Source organism: Gobio gobio (assembly GCF_949357685.1).
Source record: "Gobio gobio genome assembly, chromosome: 17".
Lineage (NCBI taxonomy): Eukaryota > Metazoa > Chordata > Actinopteri > Cypriniformes > Gobionidae > Gobio > Gobio gobio.
In genome coordinates this window covers 45,239,489-45,262,729 of record NC_137110.1, presented here as the reverse complement: position 1 = coordinate 45,262,729, position 23,241 = coordinate 45,239,489, and the positions used below count along the sequence as shown (strand labels likewise).

The following is a 23,241-nucleotide window of genomic DNA, read 5'->3' as shown; positions in this document are numbered from 1 at the left end:
AGCTCCAATACTGCAGTGTCTCGACCAGGTGAGCGCGTTACCTGATCTTGCCTCTTTCTCTCCTCTAGTAGGCTACTCATTCTAATCAACGAAGCGGTCTCCAGTGCAAGAGATGGACTTCTGACGTGGGCATCCAATCGACCAATCAGAACGCTCTCATTATATACCGCGGCGCGCGACGCGCTCGCTCCTCCGTGGATTATCATGGGATCGCTGGAGTTTGTCGCGTCGCGTCGCTCGCTTGTAGTGTATCATGTGATAGGGGCTGGAATTTGACACCTCAGGGGTTGAAAACTCTCATGTGTTTATGGGACTTGATTTTGGCACAGGCTCCAGCGTTTAGAGTAGAGAGCGTCTCCTGAGGAACTACCGCGCGCGGGCTGTCCTGGACCAACGCGTCTGATCTTGCGTTTCAGACGCATCTGGGACAGTCAAGACAACCCTAGTTTCTGGTCGCTCTGGACAATTTTATGTGAAAAACGTGGATGTTCAGAATTATGCATCATCACTACAAGGAGAGGTCGAGAGGAAACATTTTAAGGAATATTGTTTCGTTATCTGTGGATTATTTTCACTTGTCAGTTTCTTAATTTATTTCACTCAAGTCCATGACAGGAGAGGTCGATCAGGACACAAAAGGTAGGTTTATCTATTTCTTTTCTCTCTTTTTTTCTGTTCTTATTTAATTTGAATCTTGTTAGGCATTGGTATAAAGTTCGCGTTTGTGAGCCATTTCATTAGAATAGCCTAATGACTACATTTATATTATATTTACATAAATTATATTTAAATAGTAATTTATATTATATATATTTATGTTGCAAAACCTTTCTTACTACCTAATTGTGACCCTTAGAAAAAATGCATGTCATTTTTGACATATCAGATATAAATTATGTTCATTTAATGTATGTAATGTTCTTGGTTTAAGTGTTGGTGCCCCAAAGCATAAGTTTCAGAAATAATTTATCATCACAGAATATTCGATTGAAATTATATTTTTTTGTCTCATTTTTCACTGTAAGTACAACCTATTAACTTCTTGAAAGGAGTCAAATTAAATTGTCTTTTTCCTTTAATATTTCCTTTATAAAGCCATGCATCAGTTATTCTTGGATCTGTTGAAAGGTGGTTGATCCCAGAAAATTAAAGCAAAATAAAAGCTGCTTAACTACACAATCTCATACAAACATGTTGAAAACTTAATTAAGTGTATTCCTTTGCTTATTTGACAAGCTTTTTCTCTGCTGACTGAGCTGATGATTGATTATGGGACTGACAGTAAAAGAGCTGTTTTCCTGTCTGGAAGGGATGAAATCTGGATACAGTTAGAAGAGAATCCCAGGACAGTTTTCTCCAGTCTGTGGTCTTATTATGGCCATTCGTGATTTTACAAGTCTTATATCTGGCTATGAAGTCTATATGATCTGCTACGAGATCATCTTCTTAGTTGAACTTAGTGGTAATTACAAATTCTCAGTTCGAAAATCTATATGAATTTGATCTCACTTCTGGTCCAGGTGCATTGTTTTTCATCGCATTATGTTCTATGCTGGAACAAATGAACACCAAACCACAGCCGTTCCTCCTTGTAAGTATCTTTTTAAAAGATTTTGATTGGAATGTGCAGAGATTCTTACACAGAACCAGTCCCATATGTAGCTTACTTATATTCCACCCATCTGGATGGATTGGTTGGTGTATTTGTTGAGCAGGTAATATTGCATTTCAGTATCAGATCGCAAACACTTCTAAATTGACTGCAGGCTACTCCCTGGTATCCTGTAATCCTCGGATCAAAAATTATTCAATTATTTGTCTGTTGGCATGGTTTTATGTGACTCAGGCAATTCCTTTCTGTTAGGTTTTTTGTTATGTCATGGTGAAAGATTGAGTAATGCTTGCTGAGTCAGTATATCATGATGTGCTTTACGGAGTTTGATGGAGTTTTGTGGAACCACTGTATTATCTTAGGTGGGTCTCTTTATTTTATGACCTGCCATGTATTCCTGATGAAATGTCTTTAATGTGCTGCGTTGATAAATTGGGTGTGCTGGCACTTAACGCTCAAGTGCCTGAATCACACCTGCTTTAAGAGACACTAATGCAAGCACCCAGCCCTTCTCAGTTTTACTGTCTGCTGAAAGCTGTAATACCATTTAATCATATCTTTATCATAACTCTCTATTTTTGGAGACTTTCTCACCAGCAATGGAGTTTCCACCTAGACAGTTTACTCTAATACTGTCTTAGTGGGTCATATAGTGCTTCTCAACTGCTTTTGCTCCAGGAACCAGATTTTACATATTAAAAAAATAATAATAATAATTGAACCAATGTTATAATAATTAACATAGTTCATTATTTTAGAATTTGTATAAAATAGCTTTAAATATAAAATAGTTAATATTATAAAATAATAATAAAAAATCATTATAATTTATTAAAAAATATATTTAAATATTATATATTTAAAATCTGTCAATATTAATAATGTGCTAAATACAGTGTTTTATTGGACACATTCAAAAATAAGTAACTACACTCAAAGAAAAGGTTCCATATAGAATTGGGAATCATTGGGAATTTTATGGATTCAATTTGTTGTTCATTTTTTATTTTAAATACATTTTATGAATGAAACAGCTTGTAATCATACTTTATCACTTGACAAATTGAAAAAAAAATTAAACATGAAAATATTATGCATATTATTATTTTATAGAAATATTATTATATAGAACCTCACAGATTTTTTTGTTCTAAGAGTGATATACAATTATATGTTTAGATGCATTTTAGTTGCATCTATTTTTGACCCAGTTCAGAACCACGGATATTTCCATGTAAACTGTTGGTGTTTTCAGTGTCCATTTAATTTTGATGAAGCGACTATAGCAAGTGTAGGTTTCATGACTCTGAGTGCATGGAAACGGGGCAGAACATAAGTGTCAGGCGATCACACGGGACACAGGAGCGCAGTGGTGTTAGTAAGAATTATGGGCCGCAGTCACCGTGTGGCAGTCCACCGCTGGATAATTTATTACAGGCTCCACTAATGAACCGCCTAGTTGTGCAATAATGAGAAACACCTTATCCAGGGTCAGAGCAGGGCAGAGGGACACTAGAGCCCACGGAGAGAGGGTCAGATTCTTACATAAAGTTAAATACTAGTTTTGTGAGCCAGGTTTTTGATATAAAGTCTGCCGCACACAATACAGATTGTTTTGGACAAGAACAGCCCACTTAGACAGGAAGAGACCATCTAACTTAGGGACATTTGTTTAGGGTTATGTGAAATAAAATACACCGCAGTAATAGACCATCATGATGGAGAAATGAACACTTAATTGCACAGCAGAAGAAAACGTGGCAGAAAATGTTTATAGTGATCAAAATTCCATATAGTCTCCATCAAAAGTTTTGCTCATTATCATTTTACTGCTGCTACTAATCGCCTCAAACAGAACCCATCAAGATTTGATGCTTCTAACCTGGAAAACTTTGGCAATTCGGTGATTAATTCCTCCTTGTAAACATGACTTGGTTTCCAGGAGGACTTGTGTGTCCTTCCTCCCAGAAGTCAGATAAAGTAAAGTGAGAGCTTTCCAGGTTTGGGATATCCAACAGACTCTGAGCTGTGTGAGCCTAAAACTAGTTAAACACGAACTGTTTGGAGGGGGTACTGTAGAGACCAATGTGAACGCAATATGCATTCTGACTTATAAACATCTATTTCTTGCACAAAAAACGCATCACATTTTATTTGAAGCATCTTCATGATTTTTTTTTTCTTTTCAGAACTTGAATTGGTTGTATTAATATTCAATGGATTCTTAACTGCTTTGAATTTGCTTTCTCTGTCATTTCTTTCTTTCTAAAAGAGTCTAAAAAAACCAAATGAGACCACTTTAATGCAATTATTGTTTGTTTTGGACAACAATGAAAACAGATTTGCCTTTTCCTGAGAAAAATACCTCCATTATATGTAGGTTTTCAGACGGGAGCTCAGATGCTCGGATTTTAACATAATACCAGTCAAAAGATCTGAAACATTTGTCATCAAATTCTTCTATGATTAATTATCCGAGCTGCTTACACAATATTACAAATAATATTACAAATAATATATATTTAAAAATATTTTCTATACTTTTTAAAGGGGACCTATTATGCCCCTTTTTATAAGATGTACTATAAGTCTCAGGTGTCCCCCGAATGTGTCTGAAGTTTCAGCTCAAAATGCAGTGTTGTAAATGCCCATTTTTGGAAGGAAAAACATTCTGTTTCCGTGCATGTATCTTTAAATGCAAATGAGCTGCTCTTCCAGAAGAGGGCGGAGCCTGTACAGCTCGTGCCTCGGATACTCTGCCAAACACCTGTTTGGTTTTCATTATCATCTCTATCGCGTCACGCTCACGTGACATTACAGTTCTTCATCATCATGAAAGTTTATTAATTGCATGCGCTTTACAGCCATATCTGTCTAAACGTCTGATATATGGTATTCTGGGCGCACGCGCACAGAGAGCTGGATGTCAGACGGAGCGTCCCGTGAATATTAAACTTGAACTGTCAAATACACACAAGGTTATGTCAAAAACACACAAAGTTCACATAAACACAGTTATGCCTGTGAACAAAAACAGCAAAGAAAGAAATCTGATGTATATATTAGATCTGTGTGTATCTATGTGATGTTAATATGAATCAAACAACAAAAGAAAAACTGAAAATCACTCACTTGACTGAATAACTTTAGTAGCTTTAATAAGAACACATTTCTTACCTGAATGCTGCTGTTAAATGCTCTGCCAAGGACAAAAACATGGCGGTCTGTGTACAGCTCCCTCAGGGCGGGGTCTATGCTAATAGGGCGGAGTCAGTCAGCAGTCGTGGGCGGGGCCTGTTCAATGTGACATCACATTGCAAAGAAACTGAAAACAACTTATTCTGAGACACTGCTTATGATTTTTGGTTATCTAAAAAAAAAAGGAGTGGTGGATTTTTACCATTAAAGGGTGGTTTTGTACACACATTTATGTGTAAACACCATGTACAAAATCTTTGCATAATAGGTCTTTTGACTCTTTTTGTCTATTTTTATTGATGTATTTCTCCTAACTTGAAAAATAAAAATGGATGCTTTCATTAAAGTCGACATGAATTAATAATTATTTAATTTGTCACATTTATATAGTGCTTTTCTCGGCACTCAAAGCGCTTTAAATACAGAAGGAGGGAATCTCCTGAACCACCACCAATGTGCAGCATCCACCTGGATGATACGACTGCGCCAGAACACCCACCACACACCAGCTTGTTGATGAAGCCAGTCCGTATATATGGGGATTATTAGGAGGCCATGACGATGGACAGAGGCCAATGGGAAATTTTGGTCAGGATTCTGGGACCCCCTACTCTTTTTCAAAGAACATCCTGGGATTTTTTATGACCACAGAGAGTCAAGACCTCAGTTTAACGTCTCATCCAAAGGACGGTGCTTTTTGACAGTATAGTGTCCACATCTAGACTAGGTAAACCCAGCCTGATCTGCCGGCGATTTGATTTCGCCCTGCAGCTCAGGCTGGAAACCTGTACATATTTCTATCCTGCTTCTGTTACACTTTTGCGGGAACCAATCACAAATCGGCTTATCCACCTTGTGCGCTATTGGCGGGTTTAACACGATGACGGATAGAGAAGCGATGGGTCGATGCCTGTTGATCCTGCCTCTTGTGGTCTGATTGGTTGAAGGACTATCCAATTGCGTACAGTTAATTATGCTTGTTTATCACACCTCTTGTGCAGTAGAAAATACCTAGCGGACTCCCCAGAACATAGAGGTGTGCGATACCGCTAGATTTGGTATCGATCCGATACCAAGTAAATACAGGGCCAGTATCGCCGATACGATACCAATATCGATACTTTTTAATAATTAAGGTGGATGCGTATTCAACCTAAATCTAAATGAATTTTCATGACTTTTAATTTGTTTTTGTGATTTGCATTTTGGGTTATTAATCAGTACTACAAAAGCTTTTGTTCAGAAACAACTTTTGGTTACTTCTGTTTTATTTAAATAAACAAAGTTACAAAATGATTACTTCACAAATATAAAAAATGTAAAAACAAATTCTCTTTTCAAGTAGCATGTTAACAAAAAATGTTTCTCCTCTTTAGTGCACTTCTTTTCAGGATTTTTTTCTTAAATAAACAAAGTCACAAAGTTTTACATACAACGCTCCTCTTTCTCTCTGCTGCCATTCTCCGCCTCTGACTGACTGCTGTTAGAAATGCGCGGCTGTGCGGCGCGCGCTCCTGACTGCTGGTGGTAGCGCTAGTGGTGAGTCACGTGACGGTACAACACAGGAGACGGGGAGGAGAGCAGTGTCGAGCACGAGCAGCACTCTTGAGAGCTTGCTCTGCTCTGTGACAGCAGCAGCATTTTGACAAACACGGCCAGGTCGCAAAACGAGAGAAACTGAAACTTAAGTATCGATATTTTCACGTTGGTATCAATCAATACCGATACCAACGTTGGTATCGATATTATCGATATTAGTATCGATCTGCCCACCTCTACCAGACCAATGTTCAATCTTAAATTGAGCTTGGTCTGATGATAGCCAGACAAGTCCCCATCACTATACTGGGCTGTTAGGATGGGAAGGTCTCTCATCCAGGTTTAACCCTGCTTAGCTTCAGTGGGTGACCAGGCGAGTGCTGCAGAGTGATTTTCTTCCCTATTGTGACATATACCTGACATATACCTGAGTCACATATACCAGTAGGATGGGACATTTTGTCCATGGGGAATTGATTGGATGGTTGTAGTTTGTTACTGGTGGATCTCATGTGAGGGAGGGGAAGTAGCCTAGAAATCTAGACGCACCCTAGCAGCGGCTTATCTAATTTGCAGCCAGGATAGTCTAGCAACTCTCCATTGGCGTGCGAGCTGGAAAAACCAAACTCTGGTCAGGCCAATCACATCGTGTATAGAGTCGGTGGGCGGGCTTAGCATAATGACGGTGTAAGAGTGGACTCCTGCAGATGGTTCAATCTGCAGGGTTGCCAGAAGACTAAAGAAACGTTATCAGAAAGATGGAAGAAAACTGTACATTTCTCGTCTATTTCCACCCACTGCAACTTATACCAACGATATAAGATAAGTGCAGTTTTAATAGCAAAATATGTGGGAGAGCGTTGCTATATATGTGAATATATTTTATTGCAATAGGGAGCAATTCAAAGTAAATTCCAAATCAAAACTAGTTAGCACAGTATTGGTAATAGGAAGGATTTAATGACAAAATCTGGTTATGGTTACACTTAAAATAGTTTCAAAAAGGATGTATGAGATGATAAACTTATACCATTAATCGTACACAGCATGAATAAAAGGTTACCTGAGGGATATAAAAAGAGAGAGAGTGGGGGAGAGAGAGAAGAAGAGAGCAAAGAAGAGAAGCCCCAATGACCTCAAGAGCCAGAGAAAAAGAGAGAAAGAGCAACAGTTCTAATCTTCTTTTATCTATTCCTTGACCATGTGACTGAAACCAAATGTATTCATTTAAAATGACCAATCAGACCAAACTTCCCCCACTGTAAAGGTGTGACCCCCATGTGGCCTACAGGCCTCTCTATTGTCTTCCAGATGGCCCTTCTGATAAGGAAATGGGGGTTGACAACAGTAAAGCAAATTTCTTTGTTGGATTTCAAATATCAAATATCTTTGATTATTTTCAATTCCTTCAACGGCAGAGTTGCGGCGGTTCCGCGTGCTACTCGTTAACAAAGAAGCTGGCGAACAGCGGTCTTTCGAATCGGCTTTGGATGTGACTCTGGAAGACTTAGTTAAGAACAAAGAACGGCACTGAAGTCATTCGTAAGAAAGGAAGATGTATTCAGAGTTTTGCCGACCGGATACGGGCGAAAGTTTAATCTATCAACTAGCTCCACTTCACCTTCTTCGTTGCTCTGGTTGGTTGTAGCGCAAATTGCTTGCAGAGGGAGTTTGAAAGACAACCGTTTATCCCGCCCCTCGGATTGAGCCCTGCCAATGGTGTGTTCCCAGACCCAACATCTTTATGAGGGTCTGGCTTGTCAGGCTGGAGGGGAAGTTATTCTGATTCAAGATTACGTGGCACGTAAATTTAAAACAATAATGACGTGCACTGATAACACATTTATAATAAATACTTCAATAATGCATAAAAAAACAAGATTTGTCGATTTTGATTTAATGGTGTCTTCACGTCTACTATGAAGGAGCAACATTTTATTGCAAATTAAATGTTCCTCTGGGTAAGGCTTTGAACCAATATGTTGTATTTTTTGAGTAGCATTGAACAGTGCCACGTTTTGTGCTTGTGTGCAGGATAGTTTGAGACTAAAGGAGTGAAAATACATTGGGTTCACTCAGCAAACTCAGACATGTGGAATGTTCTGTAATGTCATCTGGGTAAACAAATACAAACACTTGTCAGAATACATCTCTTTCTCCCCTTCTCTGTCTGTTCTGTCACTTCACTTGAGCTCTCAATATCAGTCTTCGTTATTCCCAATAACACACGTTACCCACCCCAGTTTTCTCCTTTGGCTCGCATTTCTCCAAATGACAGCTTAGACCCCACAGAGAATGAACACACACTGCTGAAAAGTGTATCTGATTTGTTTCACACACACACACACACATGCTGGATTGTATTATTTGCAAAATGTTATTGATTCATCATGTCAGCGAGCAGGTTCATTTATCTTAATGGAGCGGACAGATGTGTGTATCTGTATACACCACAGAGAAACAAGGAGATGAGAACTAGATTGTGTGTGTGTGTTTGAGGAAAGCTCATAACTGGACATCTGGTTCTCCACTGTCACGCTCACACAGAAGTTTCTCAGTAGAGAATCCAAACAGACGCCTCTTCATTTACAGAAACTGAAACGTGTTTAAATTCTGTCAAAATTGTCCTCCCAGAGCAGCTCATCTCTCTTAGTCCACAGACGGGCTTGGATAAAATGTATACATGTCTGATCATCTCTCTGTCTGTCTTATTCACAATAGTAGGTACTTCTGAAGACAGTTGACTGTAAAAAATCTCCCTGCCATGATGCAAGGCCATTGCTATGCAGTAGATTCTGGGGTGGTTGTTAGGGTGTTCTGGGCAGTTGCTAGGTGGTTGGTGCAAATGAAAAGAGTTTATCCTCAAGTCTCTGTGATATTCTGGTCTCTATATGCCTCTCCTCCAAGCCACAGTAAATGTGTGGGATTTTTTCTTTAGCATTTTTTAAATGTTTACTTTAAGGCAAAAATCACTTATTTAGATTTTTTTTATTTTTTTTTAAATAACACGGCCTCTCAACAAGTTTAAATAGAAGGAGTAAAAATTGTAACAGTAATATTGTGGAAATTACAAAAATTTTGTGAAATACAGTATTGGGTAAGTTACTCCAAAAAAGTAATTAGTTACTAGTTACTAATTATTTTCAATAGTGTAATTAATTACATTACTATCCAAATTACTCTCTCCAAAAAGTATTTAATTACTTATTAGTAATTACCTTCTAAATCCTATATCAACCTCGACTAGGGATAGACATGAAACGGCTCTTTTAATTAATTCAAATAAATAATATAAAACTAAAAAAATTATATAATTTTAATCAAATAAATAATTTGTATTAACTGACCAAAGTATTACAAATGTGAGGATACATAAAAACATGCATTTTAAAGTTAGACTTTGATGTTTGAATTGTGATGTTAATCCCACTATTGTATGATAAATAAATGTTCTACAGTCTATACACAGTATTTAGTTAAATTACATCAGAAATAACTGTAATTAAATTAGAGAAAAAATAAGAGAAATTCCTTACTTTATATTGTAAAATGTAATTTATTCCTGTGATCAAAGCTGAATTTTCAGTATCATTACTCCACAGTGTCACATGATCCTTCAGAAATCTTTCTAATATGATGATTTGCTGCTCAAGAAACATTTCTGATTATTATCAATGTAAAACAGTCGTGATTTGATTAATAGAATGTTCAAAAGAACAGCATTTATTTGAAATCTTTTGCATCTTTTGTGACATTATAAATGTCTTTACTGTCACCTTTTGATCAATTTAATGTATACTTGCTGAAAAAAAGTATTAATTTCTTTACAAAGAAAAAAAGCAGTGTATTTGTTCCATGTACATGTTACACTTGTTCCTTTACTTTAATGTCATGTAATATGTTAAGTGGCTAATTTATGGTGCGTTCCATTTGTCCTCGGAAGTGGGGAATTCCTAGTTCTGAGTAGGAACTTTTAAATGGAGTCAAGTCAGTCTGATGAGTGAAGTCTGATTGGTTGGCACGTGCAGCTCAGCATTAGCATCTCAATGTGACTGTTTGAAACCAGACACGATCATATCAGTTTCACTGTCTGTCTTTATACATGTTCTCTCTGATGAATGCCAGCAGGATGTTGACTCAGGTTTTTTATCATTTGATTTTCACAGAATATTTGTTTAAAAAAAAAAAAAAAATGGTGTGCCATCACCATTTTGCCACATCAAACCCCTCATTGGCTTACTGCATGTTTTGACAACCGTCCGCTGCTCTTTTTTAATTTGAAGTTAAAGGAAGTTGCTCAACGGTGAATCATCTCACACTTATTTACTTCTTTTGATCGGGTGGGCGTGTTTGTGATTTGCGGCTTTGTCACAAATGTTTAGTTGTGGACCTTGTTTTTCTCTCCTCGGGTCATGATAGATAGATAGATAGATAGATAGATAGATAGATAGATAGATAGATAGATAGATAGATAGATAGATAGATAGATAGATAGATAGATAGATAGATAGATAGATAGATAGATAGATAGATAGATAGATAGATAGATAGATAGATAGATAGATAGAAAGATAGATAGATAGATAGATAGATAGATAGATAGATAGATAGATAGATAGATAGATAGATAGATAGATAGATAGATAGATAGATAGATAGATAGATAGATAGATAGATAGATACTGTACATACATACATACATACATACATACATAGATGCACACACACACACACACACACACACACACACACACACATACACACACACATGATTGTTTTTGTGAAATGTGAGGACATTCCATAGGTTCAGCTGGTGTGTTTTTATGCATTTTAGTGGATGTACGAAGTCAGTCCTCAGAAGGTGTAGAGAATCACATTAACCATGGACATGTTTTAGTAACGCTTCACAAACTCAATGTGACACAATAGGGTCATTACGTGTCAACTCAACCAGAGGACTCCGGCTGAAATTTGTATATGATGTGTAAATACTGAGTAATCCACTATTTTGTAGAGGAGGGTCAAAATGACCATTTTCACCTGAGATTTGGAGCCAAATTAGAGGGCTGTAAAAATGACTTTAGAACGATGGCAGCATCATTGTTTCATTTTTACAGAGATTGATAGGTCTATTAGTAAAATCTAATGACTTTAGCTATCTTTGTTGCATTATATGCCAATTGTGATCGGTCAAAAACAGAAAAAAGCACTTCTTGTGTTGTTTGGCCTCAAGTTCGCATGCCTGTAACTCAAGAAGTATTAAAGATATCTTAAAATCCTTTTAGATTTTGGTTCTTAATACACTTTTATTTTGGTATCTTCATTTTAAAGGCCCCATATGAGGAAATCCCAGAGAAATGGAGATCTTAATGTGGCTCCATTGGTCAATTGTACACATTTGTCAGTGGTCACAAAACAGTGTGGGTCACTTTGCATACAGCTGATACTTTTTACTTTTAAAGAGGAATATCAGAAAAACAAATAATGATGAAACTAGAAATGTATCTTGTGTTTTTCTATCATATAACATTCCTGTCTGAGTGCCATAAATACTCTTTTTCTAAAGTTGGCATGCCTGTAACTCTAAAAGTATTCAAGATATCTTAATATTCTTCTAGCCTAACCCTAACCCAAACTTCATCTTAATTGTTGTAAATGCTTGTAGTTTATAATTAAAGAGTGTGATCAGTAACCGAGTGTCAGCTGCGGCGAGTGCTTTAATGTCACTCATTGAACCTGCTAAACTCTGCAGACTGAGTCAGTGCACACAACAGCTTGAAGCCTTCGGCGATGGCGGGTTACTGAGTGCTGAAAAACAGATATTTAAGGTTGCAGATAAAAACATCTCTCTAGGTCAGCTCTGAATTGTTTTGCTACTTTCATCACATCCTGTTGTTTAATCGTTTAGTTTTATAGCAGCCACTTTTAAATGTTTGCAGTTTCCGTGCAGCACGAGAGAGCAATTCGCTGTCTGCATGTTTATACATGTTGTCAAGGAAACCCTCTAAGCGATGTGATTAATGATGACATAATGTGAATTTAGGTTAAATGCATTATTTATTACAATAGACATAGTGCCACACATTCTGTGGTTTCCACGGCATTGCCACGTGTACTGGGTAGTTGCAGCTAGACCATTGCTAAGGTGTTCTGTGTGGTTCTGTGTGAAAATCTTCTTATCACTTAGTTAAGGAGTTTTCAGGAATCCCAAGGGGGTGCAGGAGCGTCTGCGGAACATTTCAGGCAAAAGAAAGTGTAAAAAATGAAGAACAATGGTTGCTTTGGACCAAGGTTTATTGTGACAAGCATATTAATAATTATTTAGAATTTCCATATAATATTTAAGTTGTTTTCTTACTTTAGTAAAACGACTAAATAAATGTATTTAATTATTTAATTGAGTTATTATGTTTCCTTTGTTGTACACACTATGTTTTTAAAAGGTATAAATGTGAATATATTGGTAACACTTTATTTTAAGGTGACATGTTACGCATTTCTACATGTACTTACTATAGTAATAACAGTAAATTATGCATAACTGCAAGTAACTAACCCTAAACCAAACCCGTAATCGTAACTAGTAAGTACAATGTAACTACGTCACCTTAAAATAAAGTGTAACCAAAAATATGTATTAAAATATATAATCTTTAGATTATAGGAAGGCTGTCATTTGCAAAGGGATCATCATATTTTTAAAAGGTTTAAAAGGGGATTAGAAAAGTAAAGTCTCCACATTAAACTACTTTATTTGATAAATGTCCATAGCACAAATGAGCATATACATCTATTTAAAATATAATCTGATTGATAATATAGCAGATCACTCTAAATTGTAATGTAGACACATGCATTTCCTGTAAAGCTGCTTTGAAATTATATGTATTGTCAAAAGCGCTATATAAATAAATGTGAATTGAATATTATTTGTGCATATATATAAGTGTATCTATGCCTTTAGCAGAGGAAATTTAACAAGTTAGAAAATGGCTAAATTACTTACATTTTGTGGCATATTAAAGCAATTGTTCACCCCAAAATTTTAATTCTCATCATTCATTCATCACCATCAGTGTTGGGTAAGTTACTAGTTACATCTTCAATAGTGTATTTACATTACTATCCAAATTACTCTCTCCAAAAAGTATTTAATTACTTAATACTAATTACTTTCTAAATCCTATATCAACCTCGACTAGGGATAGACATGAAACGGCTCTTTTAATTCATTCAAATAAATAATATAAAACTAAAGAAATCATATCATTTTAATCAAATAAATCATTTTTATTAACTGACCAAAGTATTACAAATGTGAGGATACATAAAAACATGCATTTTAAAGTTAGACTTTGATGTTTGAATTGTGATGTTTATCCCACTATTGTATTATATAAATATTCTACAGTCTATACACAGTATTTAGTTCAATTACATCAGAAATAACTCATTAAATTACAGAAAAAATAAGAGTAATCCCTTACTTTACTATTTCAAGGGAAAAGTAATTAAATTACAGTAACTAATTACTTAGTTACACCCAGCACTGATCACCATCATGTCTATCAAATATATTGCTGTTTTTTTCCCTGTAAAATGCAAAAGATGAAAATTTGGATAGCTCGTACACAGCTCTTTTTTATGTGTTTACAGTGATCCTTCCTCCAATGAAATCATATTCAGAAATGCAGACGACTTCTTTAGTGCCACTGTATTTGCATGCATATCAAATTAAATATCTTTTCTTTTCTAGATGGCAAAGGGTGGAGAAGTCCGGAGAATTGCATGGCCGCACCTGCCCGATGTCACCTGAGAAACTGGAAGGTGAGCATTCCTCATATCATTTGGGATATCGCCTAATAAATAACCACACGCTGTCTGACATAACATCTCAATCCCTGTTTGATCTTGGCTTTCCTGTACTACATTACAAAGCGTGTCAGAAGCGTGTCGGTTTGGACTTGTTTGTGTGTCAAGCGCGGTCGATTTTCACTCCGGCTCATCGGATCTTTTCAGCCAGACACTCCACAGACACTCATTCATTAAAGTCATCCTGAAATATTTACTCGTCGGGAGCTACGGCGGTGTTGGGTGTTACTTAAGTAATTAAAGAGGCTGAAGTGTTGGCTGTGTAAGATCATTTGCGGCAGGGTGGAGGTCTGCTGTAGTTCAGGTTTGGGGAGGAGGGGGGGTGTATCCATGTGAATGGGCCGTTCGGACATCACGGATCAGTTTACTCAGGGTTTATATAACACAGAGGAGTAATGGGCAGGTTACGACAGCCCGGGGAGATTAAGCCTGGGGATTCATGTCATTATATTACCTGCTAGTGATTATTTCTTGTTTTTGTATGTGTTATTGGCTTTCTTTCAGTTCATATGCACTGTACCAGTTTTTATGCTGACATCATTTGTTCTCCCTGTAGGTGATGCTGCTGGTGTTTGTTTGCTTTCTGAGTCTGGTTGATGGACATTTCCTGCAGAAGGAGACAGAAGAACCCCGTCCTAGCAAGCTGAGAACCTCTTCAAACCATCCAGAACGTCCAGGATCGCAGAAAGACCTAGATGAGAGGCAGAGCAGAGCACCATGGGCAGGACTGCATGGTCAGTACACTATTGACAGTGTATGGGAAACCCAGGGCTAGTTGTCATTATTTTCACTTAAGTGAATGAGTGAATGAACTCTCAAAGCGTTTTCTTTTGTTATTAAATCATGTATTGGCTACAAAAGTCCAAAGCTGCTTAACATTTCTATTATTATTGTTATTGCCCTGGAAAAGTTCATATAATAACAATAATATACAGACATTATTATGTCAAATCGATTAATCACGATTATTCGCATCTAACATAGTTTGTGTTTATATATGTGTTAATATACATCGATCAGTCATAACATTATGACCAGGTGAAGTGAATGACACTGATTATCTCTTCATCACGGCACCTGTTAGTGGGTGGGATATATTAACAAGTGAACATTTTGTCCTCAAAGTTGATGTGTTAGAAACAGGAAAAATGGGCAAGCGTAAGGATTTGAGCGAGTTTGACAAGGGCCAAATTGCGATGGCTAGACGACTGGGTCAGAGAATCTCCAAAACTGCAGCTCCTGTGTGGTGTTCCCGGTCTGCAGTGGTCAGTATCTATCAAAAGTGGTCGAAGGAAGGAACAGTGGTGAACCAGAGACAGGGTCATGGGCGGCTGAGGCTCATTAATGCATCGTGGGGAGCGAAGGCTGGCCCGTGTGGTCCGGTCAAACAGACGAGCTTCAATTGCTCAGGAAGTTAATGCTGGTTTTGATAGAAAGGTGTCAGAATACACAGTGCATCACAGTTTGTTGCGTAAGGAGCTGCATAGCCGCAGACCAGTCAGGGTGCCCATGCTGACCCCTGTCCACCGCCGAAAGCGTCAACAGTGGGCACTTGAGCATCAGAACTGGACCACGGAGCAATGGAAAAAGGTGGCCTGATGAATCACGTTTTCTTTTACATCACGTGGATGGCTGGGTGCGTGTGCGTCACTTACCTGGGGAACACCTTAATTTCAGCTGTAAAGCAGCATGATATCATGATTCAGTTCAGGTTAGTTCAATGTTGATTGAGTTCAGTTCAACAGCATTGATGTTGCAAAGTTAGTGTCATTATTCCACTCAACTCAGTTCAAATTTTGTTCTTTTGCGATAGTGTGAGTGCAGTTAAATCAATAATATTACTTAACATTGTCTTTTAAACCAAAGGACAGAATTCACAAATATGATCCAAATTTAGGACAATTTTAAGGGACTGAATTTAACATACAAAACAAAATCATGTGTAATTAACGGATATAACTCTTGTGACATCCTCCCCATTTTAACTACTTCAATTTACAAGCCTCATCCAACTTTGACGTTGTTGCAAAGCCTGTTATTACAATTGGAGACTTTACGTCCCTACCCACAGTAAAAATTAAGCCATCAACAAACACTTGGTGATAGATGTGAGCAATTTCAAAATTATACGTTGTCACGAAGTATGGAGGCTGTGTTGCAAGCTATATAATGTAACTGATTCTCTATAGCAGACAGAAGCTCGTAGATGTTGCACTGAACATAGCTCAATCTTAATAAAGGTCTCATTTTACTACCAACTTTGTCTCAGATATTTCTCTTAAAAGTCCTTGGGAGAAATAGAAGTCACAAATGAGTCAAGAGTTGACCTGCAGTAAGTCTATAGAGCTATAAAACAAACAGCTGATAATTTAGCATTTGATGAGAAATGTTTGTTCATATTGAGATCTGAATTTCTTTTGTGCTTTTTCTGGCGTATGGGAAGCCGTCTCGATTAGGTCAGAGGAATGAAAGGGGAAACCAGTTCAGTCTAAGAAGACTTGTTCTGTTTCATTACTTCTCAGGCTTCTTACTAAGTTACTATTACAGTTTCTGTCTAACCTGTCAGAGGTTTGAGTCCTTTGGGAAGTCTGGTTTACACTTTCTGTTATCTCAAACACTTCACAAAGCTTTAATGGGTGAATCTCACGAAACCGGTCATGTCCAGGTCATACTTCAGACCAAATTATTTTTATTTTTTGCTGAAAACTCCTGGTTTATTTAACTCCATTGTGTTTTATAAACTAATAAAAATAAACATTTTAATGTTTTGAACACAAGAAGGAAATTAATAAATCTCATTCCGGCATTACTGTAATGAGAATTTGGAGATTAAATAAGCTTAAATGTGATAATAATGTCACAATGGGTAATATTTTTATGGTCATACACTGTAAAAAATAATGTGTTGGCTCAACAAAAAAAAAATGTACACAACAGGTTGTATCCATTTTTTTTTGTTATAATAACGATGAGTGAATTTACGTTCAACCAACAAGCTACATTGAGTTAGAGGAACTTAATAATTTGTAGCATAAACACAGATTTTTTTGTGATTTGATTACTCAAAAAAATTATGTCTCTCCATCCACCAGAGTTGTAGCCCTGGCTGGAACCAATTTATCTTATCTATTTCAGTTCAAATTACCAACTATCATAGCACGTGCTAGCATAACTTATCATGTATATTTTATGACCAAATTAGATATTACATGTCAATGGCATTAGCGCAGTCATTGCTTATGGAGTCCATGTTGGTACATGAAGGTCTTCATTTATCTAGTCTTCAGCACAATGGTAACCCCAAAAACTTCAACATTACAGAAACTCTTTTAAATATCAAACATAACAGCATTAATGCTGGGAACTAGAAATCCACTGCCTAATTTCCAAAGTTATCAAGACAATTACGTTAAGTTACTACAACGTAATAAAAAAAAAAGCCAATTAAAGCAGAAATTTGAGTTTAAACTACAGACGATATTAACTTGATCAACATTATTATGTCAACAGAACTCTACAAAATACTATTTGCATCTTTAAAAGGTTTAATTAAAACAATAAATTAGAATTTCTAACTTGCAACCATGCATTTATTGAAGTTGGGGTAACAGGTCCCCTGAATTACTTTTTAGAGTGAGGGTTCATTTTCTTTGTGCAAAATATGATTTCTTCTTTTATTTTGATTTTATGGGTGAAATGTGACCTGGAAATGTTTATGTACACGGTAACACTTTATTTCAATGGTCCACTTTAGAGATTCGACTACCTATGAGTAAATTTGCTACATGTCAACTAACTCTCATTAGAGCATTAGTAGACTGTCTGCTTACTAACTCTTTATTCTGATGCTCCCCAGACATTCTACTGACTATAAGTAACTTAAGTACATGTCAACTTATTCTACTAACCCTAACCCCAACCTGAGCTGACATGTTACTTATAGTTAGTAAGAATGTCAAAAGGGGACCATCAAAATAAAGTGTAAACATGTACACTTTTTTGAATTGTAAGACAATGTTTTTCTAATCCTGTGATTCTGTGTTATGCCACAATGACGGCTCACGCCTTGCTTAAAGGCAAATTCCTTACAAATTATTGTATTTTTGTTTATTTCCTTATGTTCAGTGAATATAAAATAGCTATCTGTGCACATAATAATATGGAAACACGAGTGGAATGCAAACTTACCATGAGTGTCTCTTGTGAGGACATGCACTACACATACAGGCCTATGTTTTCTCTTTAATAAATTCTAATGATCTTCTGACGTTTGATGCTGACATGTCCATGCTAACATGAAGACATTGCTTGGTGCAATATGATAAACATGATCAACATGGGTTGAGCCACAAGTTGACATGTTGGGCAAACAAACAGAGCAATGTTTTTATAGACTTACAGGATCACAGTGTTTACACTGTTCAGGAAGTCAACCGTGATGTTGTCCATTTCGCAGCCACGGATTTAGACCCTATTCTCCAAAACCCTGCTCTAGATGGATGCTGAATGGCCACTAAAATACACAAAACAGCTCAAATTGTCTCTTCTGCTCGCCAAGACTGCATTTATTTGATCAAGAATACAGTAAAAACAGTAATATTGTGAAATGTTTTTACAATTTAAAATATCTGTTTTCTATGTAAATATACACTATATTGCCAAAAGTATTGGGACACCCTTCTACACACATTTGTGAAAGAATGGGTCGCTCTCAGGAGCTTCAGGAGGTACCGTGATAGGTTGCCACCTGTGCAATAAGTCCCTTCAGGAAATTTCATCACTACTAAATATTCCACGGTCAACTGTTAGTGGTATTATAACAAATTGGAAGCAATTGGGAACAACAGCAACTCAGCCACAAAGTGGTAGGCCACATAAAATCACAGAGTGGGGTCAGCACATGATGAGGGTGCACAGTGCACAAAAGTCGCCAAACTTTCTGCAGAGTCAATAGCTACAGACCTCCAAACTTCGTGTGGCCTTCAGGTTAGCTCAAGAACAGTGCGTAGTGTTGGGGTAACATGGCCGAGCAGCTGCAACCAGACCTTACATCACCAAGTGCAATGCAAAGCGCCGGATGCAGGGGTGTAAAGCACACCACCACTGGACTCTAGAGCAGTGGAGACGTGTTCTCTGGAGTGACAAATCACACTTCTCTGTCTGACAATCCGATGAACGAGTCTGGGTTTCCCAAAGTCTGGCACTTGCCTGACTGCATTGTGCCATGTGTAAAGTTTGGTGAATGGGGGATTATGGTATGGGGTTGTTTTTCAGGGATTGGGCTTGGCCCCTTAGTTCCAGGGAAAGGAACTCTTAATACTTCAGCATACCAAAACATTTTGGACAATTTCATGCTCCCAACTTTGTGAGAACAGTTTTGGGATGGCCCCTTCCTGTTCCAACATGACTGTGCACCAGTGCACAAAGCAAGGTCCATAAAGACATGGATGAGTGAGTTTGGTGTGGAGGAACTTGACTGGCCTGCACAGAGTCCTGACCTCAACCGGATAGAACACCTTTGGGATGAATTAGAGCGGAGACTGTGAGCCAGGCCTTCTCGTCCAAAATCAGCGCCTGACCTCACAAATGCGCTTCTAGCAGAATGGTAAAAAAATTCCCATAAACACACTCCTAAACCTTGTGGAAAGCCTTCCCAGAAGAGCTGTTATAGCTGCAAAGGGTGAGCCAACTCCATATTAAACCCTACGGATTAAGAATGGGATGTCATTAATGTTTATGCGCATGTAAAGACAGGCGTCACAAAACTTTTGGCAACATAGTGTATGTTAAAAGGTAATTTATTCCTGTGATCAAAGCTGAATTTTCAGCATTATTACTCCAGTCTTCAGTGTCACATGATCCTTCAGAAATCATGGAATCAGGAATGGTGAGAGAACATTGTGCTTGGTGCGTTTTTCATCTTCAAACCAAACTAGGGTCTCCAGCCAATTGAAATCCAGTCTGTCTTGCGCGCTTCCCATAATGTTTACGCATTAGGTCAGTAGGTGGAGAGTAGGCAGTCTTTTGTGGCTGTTCGACCGTATTTGACCACATGAGCGTCTACACTACGAAAGCAATGCAGTCGAATGTGTTTTCGACTACCTCTGGAAGTGGTCTAAAGTGGACAAGCTCAAAACATTTTAGACCCCGTTTACACTTGTATTTAGCGTCATCCACTTGTTATCCGATCGATCAAAACGCATCTTAATACCAGGTGTAAACAGGACCTAAGAAAACCCTTTCTGGTAGTATAAATCAAGTACTAGAGACATTTTCTGTGTGGTTTACTTGGGATTAGAGAAAGTTTTTCAGTATTGCAAACAATGACACACTTCACCTTTAAGAGGCACACAGATGTACAGTATTTTAGTTTTCACACCCAGTACATTTGACATGTTTTCCCCAGCTCATGCATGCGATAGAATAATCTCAGCATTCTCTGTTTTATCAATTTTGTGTTCCACTTCAAATAATCCAAAGCTCCTCTGCAGGTTTTGACACAGCAAATTGCTCCCTTGGAAGCTAATTACCGCAATCTTCGCCTGGAGAAAGTTTGAATCATATTCTAAGGTTCTTCTTACCTTGTGACTTTAAACAAAACTCTGTAAACATGATGTGGCATGTTGTGGGATGTTTTCAATGCTGCATGCTGCAGTTGCATGAGTTACAGTACAACAATAGTCCAGAGCAGTGGCAGCAACAGCAGGAGGAATTTCACACCGTGGTGATCTCGTCGGAGAGACATGCACCGTTACACAATCAGCTGTTGAGGTGTGAACCAGGGCCACTAGTGTTATCACCTTTTTAAATGCCAGTGTTAAATTACAGTGGGCGGATGTGCCTTGTGCTGTCAGGAATGGAGACTATTTTAATGCATCAGAGCCACGTGCCAGAAGCTGTATTCTCTGGGAAAATAGTTCACCTGAAAATCATTTACTCATGCCAGTGTCATTCCAAACCTGGATGGCTTTCTATCTTGTGTGGAACACAAAAGGTGATATTTTTTGTGTGTAAAAAAAGGATCATGTCCACTGTGGTCCATATGATGAGGGACAGGTGCTGTCAAGATGACAAAAAAACACCATCAAAGTATCATAATGGTGTGATACGTAAGTAGTCAATGCAAACTTCGCATTTGCAAGTAATAATAGAACAGGAGCAGAAATGCATTGAAAATATTGCTCCCCACTGTATGTCAAATCCATTATGTTGCCATTAGATATGTAGCATTAGGCTTTATGTAAATTACATTAAACATCATTGGCTTCTTCTTGTCACGAAATGTTACTTGCATTAAACTGGTTGAATGAATGATTCAATTACTCATTCATAAAAACAGTCACTTTTTTAGTTTTTCGGTTTTTGAATGTGATTGAATGAATGATTCGTCATTCATTGAAAATCACTTGTCGCCACCTATTGCGCTGTGTTTAAGTTGAGAAAACTCAAAGAATTGAGTTGACCATTTTTGAGTGAACTTGTATTTTATTTAATTCTTGATGTAATGCCAACTTTTTCTACATTTGATAGTTCAGTAAACCTTTAAATTAGACGTGACGTCAAAATTCCAAGTGATGTTGAACTCATGCTGCTCGACCAATCAGATTCAAGGGCCAGAACTAAATCTTGCGTAATTTATTTTATTTTTAATGGTGCTTTTTTTGTCATTTTGGAACGGAATAGACCATGGGCGTCTGAAGCAAAACAAATGTGGGTGGGTCCTCAGAAATATTTTACTGGAGTAGATGCTAATTACATTAAGTACAAATATACCGCTTTGCTTGCTAAACGTATAGTTTGCAAAGACAAAATTACGGAAATCGCCATATCATTGAGAGTGATGGTAGTGTAGGGGTAAGACGCACGGCATCTAGTTTTGACACAAATCGACCCGCGGTTCGAGTCCGACTTTCGCCAATCTCAATCTTCTCCCTTTTCCCATCAATTATCAGATCATAAAGGCATTTATTTTCAATAAAAATTAAGAAAATATTAGAAAAGTGGAAATAAAGCATCTAACGTGTTTAATAATAAGTGTTTATCGATTAGGGGTAGGTAAACAGACATGTGCTGAATGTTAGACACGATAAAAGTGAGTGGGTCCAATATCCTTGATCGTAAAAAGTGGGTGGGTCTTATGCAATGGTTCCGACGCCCATGGAATTGACCCAATTTACCTACATTATATAGAAAAGAGCGGCCAAAATATTCTTCAGAAATGGTCAATTTGTGTCACCCAGAAGAAAGAAATACAAGTTTGTAACAAAATAAGTAATGATGAAAGATTCATTCATGTTTGTTCACACATTCTGTGGTCAGTTCTACTATCAGCTATGCTTTCTGTCTCCTTAGACCCGTCGCTGGCCGAAGAAGGTGAGGGTCATCGAATCCGGTGGCAGCGCTCCTCTACAAACACCTCCAGTTTGAGGAAATCTCCTAAGAACCGCAAGGAACGCCGCAACCATGCACGAGGCCGGAGCAGCCAGGACTGTCGTTTGGAGAAGAAGGAGATGAAGGTGCGTGATCTCGGCCTCGGTTACGACTCGGACGAGATCGTGCTGTTTAAGTACTGTGTGGGGACGTGCATGAGCGCCCGGAAGAACTACGACCTGGCCCTGAAAGTGCTAACAGATAACGGCAGCGTTCCAAGCCGTAAAGTGAGCACCCACCCCTGCTGCAGACCGACGCGCTTCGAGACCGTCTCTTTCATGGACGCCCAGACAAGCTGGCAAACCATCAAATGGCTTTCAGCAGCCAACTGCAGCTGTGTGGGATGAGAGAAGCCGAGGAAACACACAGCCGGTAAAGTCAATCCAAAGCTCCGGTGAAGAAAGAGAGGGAATTCCAGTGCAAGGAATCGGTGATGCATCGTACAGCGCTCCTGAGAGCTTCAGCGGTGCAGTGGATCTGCCACCGTGAGCACAGGAACCCCAGGAATAAAGGACGTCCTGCAGGGTAACGGTCAGAGTAAAGCGGACCTCGGAGAGCTAAAAGCGAGTCCTCAGATACAGTATCTGCGC

At 38.0% G+C, this 23,241-nt stretch overlaps 1 protein-coding gene across 1 annotated transcript; it reads left to right on the top strand.

Moving 5' to 3' along the window:
• Positions 1–534: 534 nt before the first annotated feature.
• artn (artemin) lies at positions 535–23,042 on the top strand. The gene is made up of 4 exons (XM_079840019.1): positions 535–639; positions 14,106–14,176; positions 14,778–14,955; positions 22,574–23,042. Exons 1-4 carry the CDS (start codon positions 609–611, stop codon positions 22,996–22,998), a joined length of 705 nt encoding a protein of 234 aa, XP_079696145.1. The 5' UTR covers positions 535–608; the 3' UTR covers positions 22,999–23,042.
• Positions 23,043–23,241: the final 199 nt, after the last annotated feature.